Source organism: Chaetodon trifascialis, chromosome 7, assembly GCF_039877785.1.
Source record: "Chaetodon trifascialis isolate fChaTrf1 chromosome 7, fChaTrf1.hap1, whole genome shotgun sequence".
NCBI classification, from domain to species: domain Eukaryota; kingdom Metazoa; phylum Chordata; class Actinopteri; order Chaetodontiformes; family Chaetodontidae; genus Chaetodon; species Chaetodon trifascialis.
This window is the reverse complement of record NC_092062.1, coordinates 11,294,103-11,312,662: the sequence shown is the minus strand read 5'-3', so window position 1 is coordinate 11,312,662 and position 18,560 is coordinate 11,294,103. Positions and strand designations below refer to the sequence as shown.

Sequence of the window (18,560 nt, the reverse complement as noted above, 5' to 3'; positions counted from 1 at the left end):
ATCATGCTGGCAGTGACAAAGTGAGAACAGCTGAGCTCATTACATTGAATGTTTCATTGCACCATCGCCCTACCTGAGTGGAAGTGACACACAGCAGTACAGAGTGTTTGATGCAAAGTTTCCACATTTCCCACAGACACTCATGGCCGCAGAGAGAGCGAAGAGATCAAATTGTCAGTAAAGTCTCAGTGCAGCTCCACTCTGAGCTTGTGCAAGTGTTACTTTGGATAAGATAAGCAGTGCATTGCTGATAACGAGCATACTTCCTGTTGGGCAGTGATCATATTATGTGAGGCCTTCTAACTGTGTGACAGTAACAACACCCACTTCTGCTTTTCACTCCACAAAATCATCTCCAGGATTGTCAAAGCAAGAAGTCTTCGTTTGGCTGGTGAGTTCTACTATCTTTGATACACCGTGTGTTTCTTTTTGGATGCTGTTCTCAGTGCTCTGTTCCGCACACACTGTATGTTCATCTGTGTCCTGTGTCATGATGCTGCAGGTTCATTCAAATCATGGAGAGCTTGATTTTGATTATTTTGATGATAATGCCAGGTAAGAAAACACATTCTTTGAATTAATGTATGGTAAATGTGGTGACTGTAGTCAAATCACTGTGCAGCTTCTCCGTAGCAATTGAGAGGTTTCATACAGTCTAATTTGAGTGATTTATTTGCCAAATCCTGTGGGAGAAAGAGTTACGACTACATTTAAATAACTGGATCTTTTTTACTTTTTCCAAAGGTGTGAGGAGTGCAGACTGGAGGGTGACCTTTGAGAGTCAGTGTGCTTTAAAAGGGGCAACAGTAGTTATAAAGTGCAAGTACGACTATCCTTTTGGTCATATTGTCACCTCAGTTGGCTGGTCTAAAGCCCAGTATGTATCTGGCAATTGGAGGCTGGTCGCCCTGTCAGACCTCCCATCACCCCGAGACCACTTTAAATATGTGGGCAACAAGTGGAGTGACTGTAGCCTGCAGGTCAAAGATGTACAGCACGCCGACGAAGGACTATACTTCTTTAGTTTTGTGACAACATTGAACAGATGGACGAGCAAAACAAATGCTCATTTGTCTGTAAAAGGTAATGACAAGATACTGGAAAAAGGAGAATTTGTCATGAATTAAATATGTTTTAGTAAAAGTAATCAACTTCTGCTTCTGTTTCTAAATCAGAGTTGACTGCTGACGTCCAGCCGAGCACTGTGACGGAGGGAGGGATTGTCAGTCTGGCCTGTGTGTCAGGGTGTCTTACACCTGTAGACGTAGTCTGGTTCAGAGATGGACAACGCGTTCTAAATCCAGTCTTTCAGGCAAGGAAAGAGGATGCTGGGAGGTACTACTGTGCCATCCTGGGTCAAGAGATGATCAGATCTGCCGTTGTGGCTCTGGATGTTCAGTGTAAGTACAGGAGTAACACCTCCAAAACACCTCAAAGCTCAGCTCAATATGCCTTGCCAATAATTCTTATAGTATGTCGACATTTTTTTCACTTATTATTATTATTTTTAGTATTTTTATGCTGCTGGGTTGTAAATATCATTCCTCTTGTGGAACAATAAAAAAAGACCTAAAGTGAAGTAAAATTAAGACACAAATTAACAACTTGTCCTCAACTCAGAGTGAAGAAAATTTCTAGAAATATCTCTCATCGACATAGACTAATGCCCTGATCTGGTTTTCTGTCTTTTCAAGTACCAAACTGCACTTGTGGTTCACTGACTGACTGTGAGGCTAAACATCCAGCTCTCCTCTCAATCAGATGCTCCAGAGAAAGTCACGTTGTCAATGAGTCCATCAGGAGACGTCGTCAAAGGAGACTCGGTGACGTTCACCTGCAGCAGTGATGCCAGACCACCTGTGGCACAAAGTGGATACGGCCTGTATAAAGACGGACACTTAATCAGTTCAGGACAGAGCCACACCATCTCTGATATCCAGCACAGCCACAGCGGACTGTACTACTGCCAGGCCTGGAATAACATCAGCCGGAGGGGCATCGACTTCATTAACTCCACCGAGGTTCAACTCGATGTCCAGTGTGAGTATGCTGACACGTCACACTGACAGGTCTGCTTTCAAATGTCTGTCTTTTGTTACAGAAACCATGCTGTTGTGGACACAAACACACTATTTAGACACAGGAGTTATTCCAGTACAATGTCCTTCAGTTCATTTGTTCCCAACCTTTTCAGTTTGTGACCCCAGAAAATGAAGAAATCATGAGCCCTCATCACAGATTATGGCCATAATTGAGAGCATATCAACTAAAGAAGGATTTTTCCATGTAGTTTGTTATGCTTGAAGGATTTGAAAGCCTGAAGAGGTCAACGTGTCCGGTATTTCATAAGAAAAAAGTCAGAAAAAACAAAGGAAAATTTGTGTAACAGAAATGCACACTTTTCACCCTTTAATTATCTTTTTTAATTCCCTTATCTTCTGTTAACATGTGCCATGTTTCTACATTTTTCAGACCGTCCAGTCAACATTTCTGTTTCAATGAACCCACTGCATGTCTCTCGGGGCAGCAGTGTGACTCTGAGCTGCAGCAGTGCTGCTTACCCTGCAGCAGACAACTACACCTGGTACAAGAGGGCAGCTTCTCCACACTTAATGCTCCAGGTGGGCTCAGGACAGGAGCTGTCCATTCCCTCTGTGGACACGTCCCACACTGGACTCTACGTCTGCCAGGCCAGGAGCCAGCTGGGGGAAAGCAACTCAACTGAGGTGCTGCTGGCCATGATGGAAGAGGAGCATGGTTTGTGTGGCTTCACTGTCAAAACGAATCATTTAAAGTGATGCACTGCTAAAAATCCTAGATTAATCATTATGCTCATCAGAGAAGGGATAAGTGACCAATTTTCTGATTTGTTCATGTAGAAAATTGAATATTTCTTCATCATTTTGTATTAAAGAAGCAGAGGGCACAGGTCACTCATTTTCCAATCTACCAACAGTAATCTAACCATACAACATGTTTGTCCTCAGGCAGCCAGTCCCTCCCCATCATAGCTGGGATCGGAGCTGCTCTTTTGGTGACACTTGTGTTAGCCCTCCTGTTGCTCTGGTGAGTCAATGAGTGATAGAGAGAGTAAGTGTGACTAAATGACTCATAGCATCATTTTTACTGTTGCCACTGACTGACACGTGCATCTCTGAAGTGCATTTGCTTCTTTTTCTACATGTGTTTCACCCCATGTTGTCATAGTGTGCATGTGTCATCTTCATTTCCATCCTGTGGGCATTTCCAACCACTAACTCAGCTTTTATACGTGCCATTGGCTGAAGTATATGTATTATTGAATATGTACTTTTTAAAATTGTAGTTGTGTCTTTTTTTCTCTCTCTTTTTTTTTTTTACACATATGGAATGACGATACATAGATTTTAACGTTACTGTCATTAGCACCTATTCAAAAGACCAATATTCTGGATATAAAGAATTTCATACATTCTGCACTATTTCTGAGTTATGATGGACTAAGACAATCAAGCCAAACTAAAACTAAAACTAAATTAAACTCAACTAAAAGCTTACTTCTAACATTGTGCTGTGTACTGAACAGCAGATTACAGAAGTGTCAAGCTGCTGTTTCCCATGATTTCAAAATAACTTCTCAAAAATGTGAGACTGAGAAAGATTGAGCAACAGTGTTTTTTTTTTCAGGTTTATTTATTTATTGGTTAATTTTATTTATTTTTTGCTGTCTTGGTAGGAGGAATCATAGGAGCCATGCAGAGAAAAAGGTGAGTACATCTAATGTAAGTCATAAAAGAACTCATGAATTTGATTAAATTCTAATTATCCAATGTCAGTAATGAAGGATTTGGGGAAATTTGAAGTTCCCATAAAAAGTCCAAAAAAACTATTTAAAGAAGGGAAATATCTCATATCTTCCTTCGGTGCTTTCCTCTCATGAATATTTCTTTCTAACCTGAACTTCATATTATTTTGCAATACAGAAACTTAAGTGTAGCCAAAGCCCATGAACATACAGTAAAATAAATAAATAAAAATCTAATCTGACCTTTGGTGTGTCGATCCAGCAGACTGTGTCAGACTTCAGGCCCAGTGGGAGAGGCTCAAGCTCTTCAGCCACTGAAGATCAGTCTGACAATGTTTATGTCAACATCCACACGCTGCCATCCTCTCCTCCACCTGCTACAGACACCACTCCTCTTTCACAGAGGGGCTCACACCATGAACATGAGGTAAATATGGTTCACACACACTTATGTTAAATGTAACACTCAATCAAACGTCTGCAGATTTGGATGAAACGGACTCCTCTCCCCTCAGGCCTCCACATCTCATGAAGACGAGATGACCTATTCAACAGTGACCATCAACACCAGAAACCCCAGACCTTCACACCGCATAAACAACAGCAGAGCCCACCAGGACTCCCGGTAGGTTCACTGTCCAAACGCTGACCTGATCACAGGGCTTCATATGTGTGGCCTTTTGTCATTGTTCCTGTACACTCTGAAATAATCAAGTTACAAAATAATGCCTGAAGATTATGTAAAAAAAAAAAAAAAACACGTCATGGCCTCTGACCTTCAAGTGTGCAATTTCCCAACAATAGCTACAACCCTATGATAGCAAAACTGATCTTATCAACTTAACAAGTAATAAAGAGTTTATGAATAAAATGGGTGAAGCATCTGTATGTGGTGTAAGTTATTATTGCTGCTATTAAGCAATTTGTGCCATATAAATAAACTTTATTATTATTGTTATCATCATTATCCATCACCATGTCACCATAAGGGTGGTCACAGACAGAGGACAGCAACACTGCTTTGGCTGCAGTTTGAATCAAATTTACAAATAATGTTCTTTCCTCTTCAGGTCCAAAGCAGTAGCAAATGATGACTGGGTGATTTATGCTACAGTGACTAAATCCAGCTGAGTCTGACAGGAACCTTTCAGTCACTTGAGTGCAGTTTCATCATCATCAAGAAACCTCCGTATGCTGAAAGTCATGTGGCGTCTTCCTGTTCAGAGTTTACAGCTCAGTCTCTCAGAGCACGGGCAGTAGTTTTAAAAGCACCTTGCTTTCACAAGTGATCAAAATGTCTATTTTGCTATCCTTTGTATTTATTATATTTATGTAAACTACTGTGTTTTTGCAAGGCTTTTTGTTTTCTATAGTTCTGTGCAGTAATACTTACCAAATACCAATGTAGGTATTTTATTTTACCTTGAATATTTTTGATGCTGGAAAAATATTCTGGAAACACCAGATCTTCTGTATTTATTTCTGTTGTGTCTAGGAAGATATAGTATTATTATTCTTTACAGATTTAGAAAAACAAATAGGATATTATTACACAATGACTGTGGCCATTTATTTCAATGCAAGACTCAATGCAACGATTTATGTTTTGCAATATTTATTTCTCTTGTACACATCATAACTGTATAAATGTCCATACATTCATTTTGTTTCAGAGGGTGGTGAGTAGTACTGGACAATATGAATGCACATTACATTTTGTTCAGTTAAGATTTAAAAATCAGTGCCAGAAAGGGCTCAAAGGTAGTTTGCACAAAGTTAGTTGTGTTATCTTGATGGTTGTATTCTATACATATATATTTTGTATTTGCTTATCATTAGTCATGATGGTCATTTGCCTGAAGACCAGATTCAGCTGAAACAATTCCTTTATATTGTCTTGAGAATTTGAATCTAGGTTGTTCTCCATTTGTCCTTAAAATATTTATTTTTTGTATATGAATGTAATAAAAAAACCCTCCTCCTTTAATGTGTAGTTGTCATGTAAAATAAACACAAGTAATTAACAATCGAAAACTTGTCGCTGAAATTGTTTTTTATGGTTTATGGTAAATATGATTGCAGGAGGAGATGGATAATTTTACTTTATAATACTACATACACGCCAGTTAAAGTGATGAGACATCATTCACATTTGAAATCAGTAATCAATATGCGTTGCAGAAGAAGATGAAGATGATTTAGGTTGTTATTGCACTCATGGTTTTAAGATATGTGGATCATGAAGACATCTGCAACATGTCTCAAATAAGCATCTACATAAACAAGACACTGACTAATATTTACAAGGCAAAGTATTGATCTGAATATAAGCATCATCTTCATCAGACAGATCTTGTATGAATAATTATTTTTCATACAAACAGGCTACTGTATATAAAAAGTCAAGACATGTATCACACAAGTAAGAGTTTAATTCTAAAAGTTTGAAAAAGGTTTGATGTGTGCTACAATTTTTTAAACTAAAGCCCACCATGGAATGTTTCATTTATTAATTAGCATCACTCATAAACTGGTGGGATTTCAAATCTCTAATCATCTCTGTGTCTGTCTTAGTTGTTGATATAAAAGTACTTAAGGAGTTGAGCTTGCACAAGATCTTTACTGATCTTTATTACAACTCAACGATGCAGTCTGCACTCATGGCTCGCTGTGCACACTGGCTGCAGGAAATCCAGCACTTTGTATTGTATTATTATTATTATTGCTGTTGTTGTATTATCCGGTATTGTATGAATTGTATGAATCCTTGCATCTACAATGCTTAAGATGAACCTGAGCCTTTCAATTCAACTTCACTTCATTCCTGTTTAGCGCATAAGTTACAGTAGTTATTTTTAATTTCATTTTTGGTGATGGCAGCTAAAAAAACAAGAAGAAAAAAAAAAATAAAGACACCACAGTAAAAGGATCTCATTATATTTTACAAAACTGGCTTCTTAAATCCAGTTTGTGATTCTAGTATTATTTCACATTTGCCTTTTTCTCAATATTTAACTTCATAACCAAGTTATTCAACCTCAATAACTCTGCTGATGAGTTCAAATGTCACGTCTCTTACAGAGCTCTGCCTGTGAATCTCTACAAAAATACAGGATATCTATTAGTAAGTTTGGTATTGGTAGACATTTAATGTGGGAAGGTTCAGGAAGTAGTTAAATCCTCACTAAAAAGGAATCTGGAATTGAGACATGAGGGAAACCCCACAGCCTTTAACCCACATCAAACAGTCCCTGCTGACATCTACGAGGTCTTTAATATTTTCATCCAAGAGTAGAGAAAGTAGAAACATGGCAGGAGGGCTTTCATGTCCGGGCCATTTTGTGAACCCCCGGTGAGTTGTGATAATTCTAGAGGAGACACATGAGAGCAGAAATTGTTAAACACGCCTGTCATGTCCCAAAAAGAAATTATACATGTAGATGACTAAAACCTCCACTCCCATCTTGAAGCATGTACGTATCATTCATTTCATAACTCTCTCTGCACACTGGGTGGTGGGACAATGTTCTACGAAGACATTTCATTTCCTTAATTTGGCAATTATGTGTGTTGTGTGTGTCTGTGGGTGAAGAAAGGCAATGCAAACACTTTGATTTTTCAAACGCTACAGCTTAATACATGAGAAAATATTGTGTTAATCATAACAGTAGGAAAGTGGACTGTTCTTCTGCCAAAGAAGAAAATGTTCATAATGTGCTTTTATTTGTACAGTGAGTCTGTATATTGGCAGAGGTTTATAGATGAGTTACAGATGAGTTCCTGTTCTGTTTCTGCAGTTACTGGCAGTCATTTTATTTTTACTTGGTAGGAATTATAGCATTACAACAACACAACAAAATCCAAGAAATAGAGTAATACAGTCAAATAAAACATGCCCAGTCTCTCACCCTCATGGCCGTAGATATCCAGGGCAGAAATCGAGACACTCTGGTGTAGACGCCAGGTTTCTTGGCCATGGCACAGCCCGTTCCCCAGCTCACCACCCCAAGCAGACGATACCGACTGGTCTTAGACAGGCAGTCATCTGCCACAAAGGGGCCGCCACTGTCTCCCTGAAACCACAGAGGATTGCAGCAGTTCACACACACATTATAACCACCCATTTTATCCAGGCATAAACAGAAATTCAAGAGGAATGCAACAACATATCAAACAAACAGCTACACACATTGTGCACACATACGCATTCAGATCACAGGCAGGTAAACAAACATCAGACAAAAACAAAGTATGCACACATGAGGACTTATCAGAGGGACAGAGGTCCCTCATTAGAAACCCACACACATAAACACACCCGCATGCATCAACACAGGCACACCCTGACCTGGCAGGCATCAGTGCCTCCTTTCTCATAACCAGCACAGAACATACTGGTGGTGATCTGATTGTCATAGTAATCAGGAGCGTTACAGACAGTGTCACTGATGATGGGGACGTTGGCTTCCTGAAGAACATCTGCTAGATGACCTGCAAGTGAGAAATATCAAAAACTTAAAAGAAGCTTGTTTGTAGATGTAGTGTACACTGGTTTGGTTTAACAGCACATTAAGCACATTGATGCGTTTAAATAAAAAAACAACTACATGAAAGAAAACGAAGATGGGCTGTCTGCAGTGTATTATAGTACAGCTGTAATGAAATGCAGACTCACCATAGTATCCTACATTTCCCCAGCCTGTTACTGTTCCCATCTGCCCGTCTATCAGTCTTTGACCGTACGCTGGCAGGCAAATGGGCTGGATGTATTCTACATACAAACAAGATATAAGTAAACACGTGTACATAACAATACTTCACCATCCAACACACACTATCATCCAAAGTTTACTCATAATAAAATGCACAAGAAACCACTGCAACATGTGTCAGGACAGGCAGACAAGGTGGTGAAATACCTTATGTCTGATCAGTGAAACCAAATCTTATGTAGTGTCGGCAGAACACTGTACAGAGAGATATTTCAGCTAAAATTGGCCTTTACGTGTGTTATTTTCACTCCAGCGGACTTCATGCTGTGGTTGCAATTATAAACGCTTAACACTAGATGTCAGGCATGACTTACTGAAACACTGCTTTGAGAGTTTCTACTACAAGTTTCTTTGACTGTGTACTTGACTACTGCCATGCTCCTCTCAGCACAGGTCTTCATCATTTTGTTTCCTCTTACTGGTCAATACAAGTAATGTTAATACAGTATGTGTGCAGTTCTCAAAACATTTGCCTACAACCCATCAAGTACTTTGAAATAGCGTTATTTAGTTGCACAGCTGTGACATACACTATAACAGAAAGCTAAACCTCTGTCGTTCCCAAACCTACAATGCCAGCAGACTTGTATTTCTGCTCATCCTTTTTCGTGGCTCAACAGATTGCAGTAACATTAAAGCAGAACACAGATGACTCTTTGTCATTATGAAAGTGTGGATATTTTTCTAAAGAAGTCATGGGATTTCAGGACAGAAAGAGCACATCAGACACAGGAAGCTATATCCTGTTCAGTGCTGATATGATTATGTTAAATCAAAGAACTTTTGTCCTTTTTGCCTCAAATCTGGCAAACAGGATCCCTAAAGCAGGCAAATTACCATAATGACTGACTCTCTGTGTCTCACAGGCTCTCTCAATTTCTTTGCCATTCTTCCTCATCTCTAATCACTGTCCTCATGCAATCAAATACTCATGTGTGTGTAGACAAGTGTGTTTCTTCTTTGATGAAAGTGTGTGTGTGTGTGTGTGTGTGTGTGTGTGTGTGTGTGTGTGTGTGTGTGTGTGTGCTCTACCGTTAAAAGTGAGGGGCTGGGTGAGGGCCAGAACGGCGATGTCCCTGCTGTTGTCATCAATGTTAGCATCTACAAAGGGCAGGTAGCTGCTGTGGTAAACGATGGTCTTCACCTCCGCCACGTTGGCATTGACAGGTTTGTTGTAGATGGAGCCCAGCAGCACACGCCAGCGACTAACGAAGCGATACCGCCTAGCACGGAAAGCTTCTTTAGTTTTTGTGCAAGCATGTTACATTTTTCTCTACTAAGAGAATCTAAAGCGCAATCACATTTGTCCAGCATGTGATTAAAATAAGGTATGATTTCTGTATAAATTCAAGCTTGACTTCTTACTCGGGAAAGCAGTGAGCTGCTGAGACAATCCAGCGGTCTGAGATAATGGATCCTCCACACTGATGAACTCCATCGTACTGCAAGCTGACCTGCCAAGGCCAACTGCCCTGTCTAGCATCTACGCCACCAACTATACGGTCTGCTGCAAAACTGCGCCTGCCACAGTCTGCCAAAGAGAGAAAGAATGACTCAGAGGAAGACAGTAAACTGTGGGTGAAAGAATTAAGCATAGAGAGGAGAAACACAGCATAGACAGACAAGAATGAGAATGAGTGAGTGAATGAGTAGAAAATCAGAGCAATGAAAAGCTAAGTGAAGGTGAGGTAAGCAGACAGACAGGCTGTACATCAGACAGAGTTAGAAGCATGAATAACAAGGTGTACGGGAGGATGACAAGATCTGGGAGTGATGTATCAGAGTATAAAGTGTCCAAGGGTGTCATACAGAACAAGTGCAGATTTGAGCTCACGTCTTACCTTGACACAACAGCGTGAGGACCTCCCTGCTCTCACAGTCACTACAACAAATAAAGACAGAGTTAGTAACATCCTGACAGAGAAAAAAAACATCCCAACTAAGTCACTCAATACACGAGTGAAAGAAAAGGCAGGAGGAGCAACAGAGAGGACAGTGTGGTAGCAGGTAAGACTGCTGCACCGTCAGACAGACAGGTGTTTGTTACCATGGGAACAATGAGTCTTTGATTTTCTTGCCGTAGCTGAGCTCTTCCTGTCTGACACAGAAGAACTCTCCAACGTCTCCACTGGCCTCTGGCACTGATGCGACTGAGTAATTCACCACGCTGAAACAAACACACACACTTCAGCCCCGTGTCATGCTGCGCTGCATGAAAGCACGGAAATTAATCTGTAAAGACATCTCACCTGACAAAGCCCACTTCTTCACAGCTGATGCTAGCGAGCAGCTCATTGGCTGAGGAAGAACACACCTGACGCCACCTCCTCTGGGCGGAGTCAAAGACTCTGAGATGTTGGTCAGCAGAATTCACCTGGACTGCAGGGAAAGATACAGGCTTTCTGTTAGAACAAGCTACAATGGCACACACCCCTACCTACCTATAACACATAATTCATTTTTCTTTTCTCATTGTGATTGTGATGAGTATTAGTGACATATTTTTTTGTTTGTTTGTGTGATTGCATCCTGCTTCTATTGAGCAACATGTGACCACAGATGTAACATCCTGTTGCTCTGAGTTGAGCCTGTTCTTATTGACGGTGCAGCAACTTCAGTCTTTGCTTCTCTGAATTTTTTTTATTTTATTCCAATAACACACATTTTTAATAAAAACAACTAGACTTTAATCTACATCGAATGTAGTGACAGACAATTATCAGATATATTTGTTTTTTCACTCAAGTAACTACAGCTTTACCCCGGCAATGCTGAAAAAGAAAAAAAAAAAAGACAGAAAATCCTGGATCTGCACCAAAATTAATGACTCATGCCCAAGTGTTTGTTTTGTTTCCACTAACAAACAAACACATGCAGTATCCTCCTTGACCGCAGAAAAAAAAAACAACTTAATTCAAGCTAATTTTTCTTATTTTAATAATCAGAACATGTAGCTCTTGTCCCAGTGTGGTCTATTTCTATTACACCTGCACTTAAAGTCTGGTATAAGACTCTACTCACCATCATACAGTCCTGTGTCTTCCTCCATTGTGCAATACGTAACTACAGAAGGGTAATTAAAAAAACATCTGTTAAATCAATGTAAGAGAGCAAAGACTACTGATAATCAGATTTTGAATAGTGAGAACTATCAAACGTCAACACCCTGAAATAATAATAAAAAAGATTAACATTACGGTTATGTCACATATCTGGCAAAAATGTGTTTATGTGTGAAAGCATGTGGTCTGACCTACGGCCCAGACAGCTGCTCCGATTGCTCCCAAAGTCATCAGCATCACACACACTCCGATCACACGGCAGGGGGTCAACACACAGGTCAGGGAGATTCCCCTGCTCCCTGCAGATCCACACACACACACACACACACACACACACACACACACACACACACACATGAGTTTGCATACAGTACACTCTTTGACAGAATATATACACAGAGACACACACATGAATGCATCTACAGCAGCACGCAAGCCTTTAATGTTACATAACATTCCCATAAACAAGAGAAAATATTACAACAATGAGGTGAAGTTAACTGTATTGTGATGTATAAAAAAAATGTATATATATAAAATGCCTCCTATACACACACAGACACACACACACACACACACACACACACACACTCACTCACACACACACACACACACACACACACACACACACACACACACACACACACACACACACACACACACACACACACACACACACAAAGAGCGATATTTCACAAAATAATATATGGCACAAGTTCAGACTGCTAGTATTGAATTTGGGCTCTTTTTTGGACTCTTAAGCCACCCTACAACAAACATCAGCAAATTGACCGGTTTCAGCTCACTGTCCCAATGTGAAGGGGCATGCAGCACATTTCCTGGCACAGACTGAAAAGAACAAATGACACTGATTAGATCAATAGTCTAAAGTCTAGCATTTCTACACAAAGCAAGAACAAACTCTTAAGCTAGGATATGGTGCCATGTCATGTCCCTGTGCTCATACAGTATGTGTATGTGCACCTGCTCTTGCTATCCTCGGCTCTGAGCAGAGTTTTGTCAACTTGACCCTAGTTAATCCACATTTTTCACTGCAGACATGTAAGAGAATGAAAAACACAGGTGTAATTATTAACATTATTATATCTATTCAGGGGAGCCAGTTCCAGGGTCCTGGCACTGTGCATGCTGACTCACTATCATGGCCTACTGGGACACTTGGTATGGATTTGAGCTCCACCTGTCCTGCTTTGACAAGTCTGTTGTAAAAAGGTCTGCTGATATTTGTTCTGTCTCTTTTCTTACTTGTGCAAAGTGCAAATATTACTGTTATGTGAACTCTCAGACTCCCATGGATGTCCAGAATCATTAAATACAGCTCAGCTCATTCCACTTCCCACCATCATCCACTGACACAAACCCACGGTCATCATCATCATTATCATCATTTCAAAGTTAGATCAACAGTGCAGACAAAAGCTGGAAGCTAGGGCTGCACCTCTTGGCACAGACACATTAAATCAGTCCACAAAGCTGTAAATCTATTGCTTTAACTTTTTTATGACTCTACTAAAAACATGAATGAAAAAAGCCCCCAGTCCGGCTGATTATATTGGCGAATATTTCATTCCCATGGCTCTCTTACATATTCAAGTGTCCCAGTGAGCCATGACAGTGAACCAGCATGCACAATACCAGGACCCTGAAACTGAAGCAGCTAAATCATTGATGTTGTTCTTAAGGCATATTTCACAGCACAGTTGACTTGGCAGGAAAAGCAGGTGTTACTAATACCATTAATTATCATTTTGTGATTTGGTGTCTTTATCAATAGTAATAGCTGAAGGGAAACATAAGGTGTCCATGCTGAAAAGGAAAATGTAACCGGAGTACAAAAACATTGGCGATTTAGAGCCTGTGTCTGCGGTTATTTGTTAGAAAAGTGAGCCATTGTTAAGTGGATTTTCTGTTCATTACAATGCATGAGACAGAGCGGAGTGTAATAGTAATACTTTCCATCAATGTGCAAGGAAACAACTGGAGATACTCTAAGTGTATGGGTGCTTCCTATCAAATCAGAGAAAACATTCTACATGCCTAGTTTCCTTCCTGCCACTGTCTCACTGCAACACTTGCCTTTTCCCTCACATCTTGAGCTTTCTCACAAAGTAACCACAATTTAAAACAACTCCATCAAAATGTTGTGATGTGACATTTGGTCAACCAAAAGCAAATGTTCATGAGGAAGGTGTTCTGTGCTGCTAGACAATTTAATTTTTAAATCATTTTGGGGGCTTTTCCAGACTTTAGATACAACAGCACGAGATAGACAAGAAAAGCTGCCACTGAGCACTCAGCCTCTCTGCACATGGGGCACATGCCAAGTGAACTACCAAGAGGCCCTGCTGGACGACATCTCAGAGTCGTACACACATCAGTTAGTAGTGTTTTTTTCATTTTTTTCTTTGACATTCAGCATCTGGATGCAGAACCAGAACAATCCTGCACAGTTACCACCTTAAAGTCAGTTCCTTAGCTTATGTGCAGACTCCTGAGTCTTGTGTCTTGATCTGTGGAAGTAAACAAGGAATGACAAGGGACCAGTGTAGTACAGAACCAGTTACCCTACTTGGTCCCACAGTTGCTGGATTTCTACGTTGTTATCATGAAAGGTGATAGCTGTGTAGACCTGTTAATCCAGTGACCTTAACTTCCTTCCCAGCTATCTCCTCACATCTGCTGCCTCCCTCTAAACTACAACTTCTCCCTGACCAACTCTTTCCTTGCCTCCCTCTGTACCCATCTCTCTCCTTCCTGTCTTCCCCTCTTTATGCCTCATGTCTGTTCCTCCTTCCCTTCCGTACCTGTTCATTCTTCCCCCTCCTTTCCTCACACTTTCCCTCCAAACATCCAGTCAACATGATAATGATGTTATTGTTCCCTGCGTTGTAAAAATGGTGTAAAAAGTTCAAAGAGAGAGGATAAAAATTTAAGTGACAAACAAAATGGCAAGAACATAATGAATATCTGATCAGTGTCACTGGACATTTTATCAGAGGGATAATATGTTCATTCTTTCAGAGTGTGTTTTCCAGGAAATACCACAATGTTTCCCCCACACACCTCAACTCCTTTCTTCTTCTTTCTTTCCTGCTCTCCCCCCCAGCTCTGCGCCCTTCACAATCACACTGCAGGACAGAACAAGCACTCTATTGTTTCCACTTCTACGTACCTGAGACCACCTTCTTGTGTGTGTGTGTGTGTGTGTGTGTGTGTGTGTGTGTGTGTGTGTGTGTGTGTGCGCGCATGTGTGTGTTATGAGGCAGGGTTCTTCTGAAGTCACTGTTGTATTATATGCTGATGAGTGTGCTTCAACGGAAAAGGTTGGTAGATAATTATGAGTGCAGGCCATATGCTGGATATCTTATATTATAATAATTTGAATACTGTTGAACTTTTCTATGTTCAAAGATTCTCCACAGCGAGATGGAGTTGTGAAGTTGAATTAAGTTTACAGTGCAGTTAATTTTGAAAACATTTGAGCTTCTAATAAAAGTTTCTCTATGACAATGTCTCAATACTGTAAAATATATCTCAGGCTTTCTAATTTAAACTTATTTAAGCTTAATTTATGCTCAACCAAAAGATGTGTTTTCAACAGCTAAACTGATGTAATGAATCACTGCTGTTGTGTGTGACTGTTCCCCAGTGTAGTCAACATTCATGGCTTCCCCAAAGCGTGACTGGATAGTATGTGGCCACTGTGGTAAATAAGGCTGGCACGAGAGGTAAGAATGAGTCACTTACTGCCTATGATCCATCCACGCAAACACACTGAACTTACATCCACTTTATTGTGAGTTATTTCTGTCCTCCTTATCATGTGTCACATGACCAACCAGAAGCCGAACGACGGAAAAGGTTCGCTGTGTCGTTACTCATTCTCTGGGATGCTGGGAGGGATACCCTTAAATCTGCACACATTACGCCCTCCCACTGTAACACCTCACTGCTGGGTAAACTGCACACCACATGAGACGCTGTCCACACCCTCACCACACCAAAATTGAGAGAAAAACATGAAAACAACCCATTCTAGATGAAGAAAAGCTTTTATTTTGCCATCCACATCAGCCAAGCTTTCAACTATCCATCCAGCCATCCATTTTCTATGCCGAGCTTTCAACTAAATGACAGTTAATCTGAAATTAAAGGAATGTAACAGATAGCACAACATGAGGATCTTTCTAGACAAGCAGCTATCTACTAAACTAAAGAACTCCCCAAAAAGTGTCTGAAAGTGTTACTGATGTACTGTAACTGCACCTTTTTAAAGACTTACAAACAGAAAATGGTTTCTGAGGGATCATGGCTATGTACAAGGCAGAAGTCTGGAACTCTTCTTTATGAGCGTGTTAGTCACACAGGTTTAACAAATAAACAATCCCAAATTGGGTTCTATTTACTTTTTTTCCCAGAGCCTCCAACCGTATCTCACAGTCTTCATCAGGTGATGCTCTGTTTCATGGAGACTGATCTCACATCAGTGTCTGGTATGATTTCATAAATGTCTTTTATCACTTCCCATCTCTTTTGGCTTCAAGTTAGGTATAAAAGTTCATTGGTGACTTTGAAAATCCAAACTACAAGGTATATGTACTATCTTACTACCTGACTGCATAGTCAGCATCTAGTGTATTATCCTTTGTCCTCTTCGAGACACTGACATTTGGACTTTGGGGAACAGATTCCGAAACGACTGTCAAAACAGGAAGATCAGATTGTTATGTATCTGGTCCATCAAAAACAGGGCTGAGCTTAATTCAACATGCATCCACGCCACATTAAACAGGAAAATGGGTTTAAAGGGTTTTGAGTACCGTAGAATATTGTAGGTGTGTAAGTGTGGGATGAAGCAAAGATAACAGCACAGAAGCAGGAGACCTCACACACACAGAGAGATGAAGACACACGAGAAACTGTGACTCATACTTATTGTGGTTGTCATGGTGGAAAAGTAAAAATAAACATAATCATACTGTGCAGTAAATATTAGCCTGATTACAAATATACTCCGAGTTGTGTGACAGTAGTGCTTGCGTGTGAATCTGCACACTTGTGTGAATCACACTTGTGTTGCTCCACATGTCCACACATGTATAGTGTATAAGCATGTTATGTTTAAGGTAAACACTGCTTGTCTCTGAAAATAGATACTGTCCCACCTAATGTAAGCACAGTCATACACAAAATAAGCCACACCATATGTGCCACTCCTTGGCTAGACTACGTTTCTCTTGTAATTACACACACCAAAGACACAGCCTGGTTCACTGTATCTGGGTGGACTCCCTTCATTCTGGAAACAGAAACTACAGAACCAAACATCTGGCTGATCATGGTCAGACACAAAGAGCAAGTTACAGCACAGCACGGACACAAGGACCAAGAAGACCTGCTGGTGAGAGCAGCAGAAGATGTGGAGATGTTGTCAGTTTTCAACTAAATCCTTCACTTAACTGGAGACTACTACTACTCAATGTGTCCCTGCAATGTCAGGTAGGTACTTAAACTGTTGTCTCACCGGCTCATGGGGTAAACACATAAAGGCTGAATTTATTGTCTCTATATAGTTTCAAGATTTGAATTGTTGTAAAAAGTTTGCAATCCAAAAAGTAGACACAGGCTTTCAAGACACCACAGGAAAACGTATGGTGAACAGTTTCACTGTCCTAGCAACAGTACAGTATAACATAGCAAGTTATCTTATCTTCACTTCTATCTAGCATCATATGACTGGCAGTAAACTCATTAGGAGCCATAAAGTTTCAACACCACAAACCTGCCTTACAGCTCATGCCAAGCAGCAGGACAGCAAATGTGGATTCTCTGGTTTCCAAGGCACGATAGCTTCATACTGACAGGTATGAGGGTACAGCGGGCACTTTGTTTATGACCACCAGGAGAGTGTGTTGTTATTGCCGTAAATATAATGTGTTGCGCTTAAGTGAAACTTGGTGTAAAGGCCGGTGGTTATTTCTCGCCCCAGTAATCAACATCGCTATCACATTTCTATTTGAGTGTGGAGTTAATATTCCTTGAAGAAAAAAGATCACAACAGCTATGTTTTCCAAGATGAAAGCTGAACATCAAACATAAATCCAGTAGACATGAGAGAGACAGCCAGCTTTGAACAAACCAGTTAATGGTTAACTGTCAAGTGGACTGATGTCTGGTCCCAAATACAAAAAAACAGGCAGCGTGAGCTGCAGCATGACCAGCACAGCATTTTAATCTGTTTGCGTGAGCGTGTGTGTGTGTGTGTGTGTGTGTGTGTGTGTGTGTGTGAAGGAGGAGGCATGGGTGGGGAGAACGACAGCAAGAACAGAAGTGTATGTATGTAATATGTGCACTCACCCATCTTCCCCTCTGTCACAACTTTCTCAGCATACATCTGTACACAGTAGGAAGCTGAGGGCAACAACAGACAATGATCTGTCTCCTTCCTTCCTTCCTTCCTTCTCTCCTGGACTCCTCAGGGCAGGTGGTCTAAGCCCTTGGCAGTCACCTTTACCTTTAACATAATATTGGGGGTTTTAATTGACAAACAAATGTAGGTAACACATTTTTTCTTAACATTTTGCTCAACTCATCAGAACTAGAATCCTGACTCATGATACTTCACACCTCTTGCACCACAACACATATTAGGCAGTACTAACCATTACCAAGGGTTAAACCAGTTACAGTAATAACTGCCCTGCAAACAGGAGGACATCAAGCCTGGTGGAAGCACAAAGGCATTATTATCGGGAGTTAAAGTGTATCTTCAGCTTATAGTGAGTTATTTTAGATGCAGGTTTTATCTAATATTGTACAACTACACAGTACAGGCCACAGTATTTAAAAATCCTCTAAAATAAAAAGAAACGGCTTTACTATTTCTATCACTTTGGTATAGTAAGCCCTGTTAGGCTGCAG

At 40.5% G+C, this 18,560-nt stretch overlaps 2 protein-coding genes across 2 annotated transcripts; one reads left to right on the top strand and one right to left on the bottom strand.

The window, feature by feature from the left end:
* Positions 1–1,236: 1,236 nt before the first annotated feature.
* Positions 1,237–3,185, top strand: LOC139334381 (B-cell receptor CD22-like). The gene is made up of 4 exons (XM_070967218.1): positions 1,237–1,400; positions 1,762–2,040; positions 2,473–2,757; positions 2,988–3,185. Exons 1-4 carry the CDS (start codon positions 1,364–1,366, stop codon positions 3,068–3,070), a joined length of 684 nt encoding a protein of 227 aa, XP_070823319.1. The 5' UTR covers positions 1,237–1,363; the 3' UTR covers positions 3,071–3,185.
* A 3,916-nt stretch (positions 3,186–7,101) lies between these two features.
* hpn (hepsin) lies at positions 7,102–18,070 on the bottom strand. The gene is made up of 12 exons (XM_070967068.1): positions 17,997–18,070; positions 11,810–11,917; positions 11,578–11,619; positions 10,806–10,935; positions 10,604–10,723; positions 10,398–10,438; positions 9,922–10,087; positions 9,589–9,779; positions 8,460–8,555; positions 8,133–8,275; positions 7,693–7,857; positions 7,102–7,152 (listed from the first exon to the last, which is right to left on the bottom strand). Exons 1-12 carry the CDS (start codon positions 18,031–18,033, stop codon positions 7,108–7,110), a joined length of 1,284 nt encoding a protein of 427 aa, XP_070823169.1. The 5' UTR covers positions 18,034–18,070; the 3' UTR covers positions 7,102–7,107.
* Between the last annotated feature and the right edge of the window lie 490 nt (positions 18,071–18,560).